General features: G+C 44.6%; 1 protein-coding gene across 1 annotated transcript; it reads left to right on the top strand.

Moving 5' to 3' along the window:
- The first annotated feature begins 849 nt into the window (after positions 1-849).
- Positions 850-1,563, top strand: LOC139888389 (uncharacterized). The gene has a single exon (XM_071871398.1). It carries the CDS (start codon positions 850-852, stop codon positions 1,561-1,563), a length of 714 nt encoding a protein of 237 aa, XP_071727499.1.
- The last annotated feature ends 485 nt before the right edge of the window (positions 1,564-2,048 follow it).

A 2,048-nucleotide genomic window follows, 5' to 3' on the forward strand; every position in this document is an offset into this window, starting at 1 on the left:
CAAAGTATCAAGCAAAAAGATAACGAAGCTTCAAGAGCTTTTCTTGGCCGATATACATATGAGACCCAACAGATCCCAGGACTACCGGAGTCACAAAGAATCTCAAAACTCCTATACGGCCGTAGGACCCGAGTGTTGGTGGACCGAGATCTCCCCGACACATACGAAGCTTTGCTAGACAAGGCGTATGTTTGGTTAGACGTAAAAGACACTGCCAATAGCTTCGTATACGAAGAATCTCAGAGCTTTAAACTAAAGGAGAAAATAAGTCACCGCGAAGATAAGTTCGGAAGAAAGAACGGGCGGAACAGATTCTCCCCCTACAGAAGAGAAAACACATCCTGTATCATCGGGACATTGATAAGGTCACCTAAGGAAATCCTCGCTACCGAAAGGGCTGCCCAAACCTTTAAAGCTCCACCAAAGTTGAACAACAAAGGAAAGCTGAGGGATACAAGCAAATTTTGTGACTTCCACAGTGATTTCGGGCACAAGAAAGATGACTGCATACAGCTGAGGCAGGCCATAGAGGAGGCAGTCAGATCTGGGAAATTGTCACATCTAGTAAAAGGCATACGCAACCCGAAGGTACCAAAGCAAGAGGCCAAGCCCGAAGAAAAAAGGCCAAACACAGACAACGCCATATTTACGGTCACATAATGCTTTGCCGTCGAGAAGCTAAGAACCTACAAAAGGGAGAGAAAGAGTGGGGTGATAGATTGGGAAGAGATCTCCTTCCCAGAACTCGATACCATCACTCCCTCCGACAATCCTGTCACAGTCAATGGTCGAATCTTTGAGAGAGAAGTGCACTGAGTTTACTTAGATTGCGGCAGCATATGCAACATCATGTACGAACATTGCTTTGACCAACTTAACCCTTCCATCAAAGCTCACCTACGTCCACCGAGGGTACCTCTAGTCGGATTCTCCGGAGAAAGATGTTGGCCTATTGGAGAGATAGACCTTGATTTCACCATCAGAGAACCACCGTTACCCAGGACAGAAACACTTGACTTCGTAGTAGTCCAGTCCACCTCGCAGCATAACATTTTGCTAGGGAGAGTAGCCATGATGAAAATGGGAATAATTGTATCTACTTTACACCAATTGGTGAAGTTCTACACACCTGAAGGGATAGGTACCCTAGCTTTAACTTATGATCGGGAGAAGGTGATCATTGCTATAAGGGAAACGGAGGAAAGGCTAGAGGAATGTATCCTCGAGACTAGAGAGGAATATCCGAGTGAAGAGAAAATCTCCATCAATCCTCTGTTCCCCGAGCAACAAGTGACTATCGGAGGTTCCTTACCTACGAATGTGAAGAGGAGGCTTCGTAAGTTGCTACAGGCCAACATCGATGTCTTCGCTTGGGAATACAGAGATATGACCGACATCCCTCGAATGCTCAGTATCGATGGACCAATCTTCTCCACAGAGCATAAGCTCAACGAATACAAGCACCTAGAGCCGATACATCAGAAGAAAAGAAACTTCGCTAATGAAAGATATGAGGCTGCTTGTAAAGAGGTAGAGGAATTACTCCAAGCTGGTATAATCTGACAAGCAAAATATCCTACTTGGACTGCGAATCCTGTCATGGTAAAAAAGTCAGACGGAGGCTGGAGAATGTGTGTTGCTTTTACGAATATCAACAAGGCTTGCCCGAAGGATTGCTACCCTCTACCAGAAATTGATTGGAAGGTGGAATCCCTAACCGGGTACAAATATAAGTGTTTTCTTGATGCTTACAAAGGTTACCATCAGATTCAAATGGCCGAAGAAGACAAAGAAAAGACATCATTCTTCACAAGCAAGGGGATCTATTGCTATAAGAAGATGCCCTTCAGACTAAAGAACGCCGGAGCTACATACCAAAGGCTGGTAGATAAGGTCTTCCATAAGCGGCTGGGAAGAAACCTAGAAGCTTATTTCGACGATATGGTAATCAAAAGCATCGAGGAAAGCACTTTATTGAAAGATATTCAAGAAACTTTTGACACTCTTAGGACAGTCAACATGAAGCCCAATCCCAAGAAGTGCTCGTT

Source organism: Rutidosis leptorrhynchoides, chromosome 2 (genome assembly GCF_046630445.1).
Source record: "Rutidosis leptorrhynchoides isolate AG116_Rl617_1_P2 chromosome 2, CSIRO_AGI_Rlap_v1, whole genome shotgun sequence".
Lineage (NCBI taxonomy): Eukaryota > Viridiplantae > Streptophyta > Magnoliopsida > Asterales > Asteraceae > Rutidosis > Rutidosis leptorrhynchoides.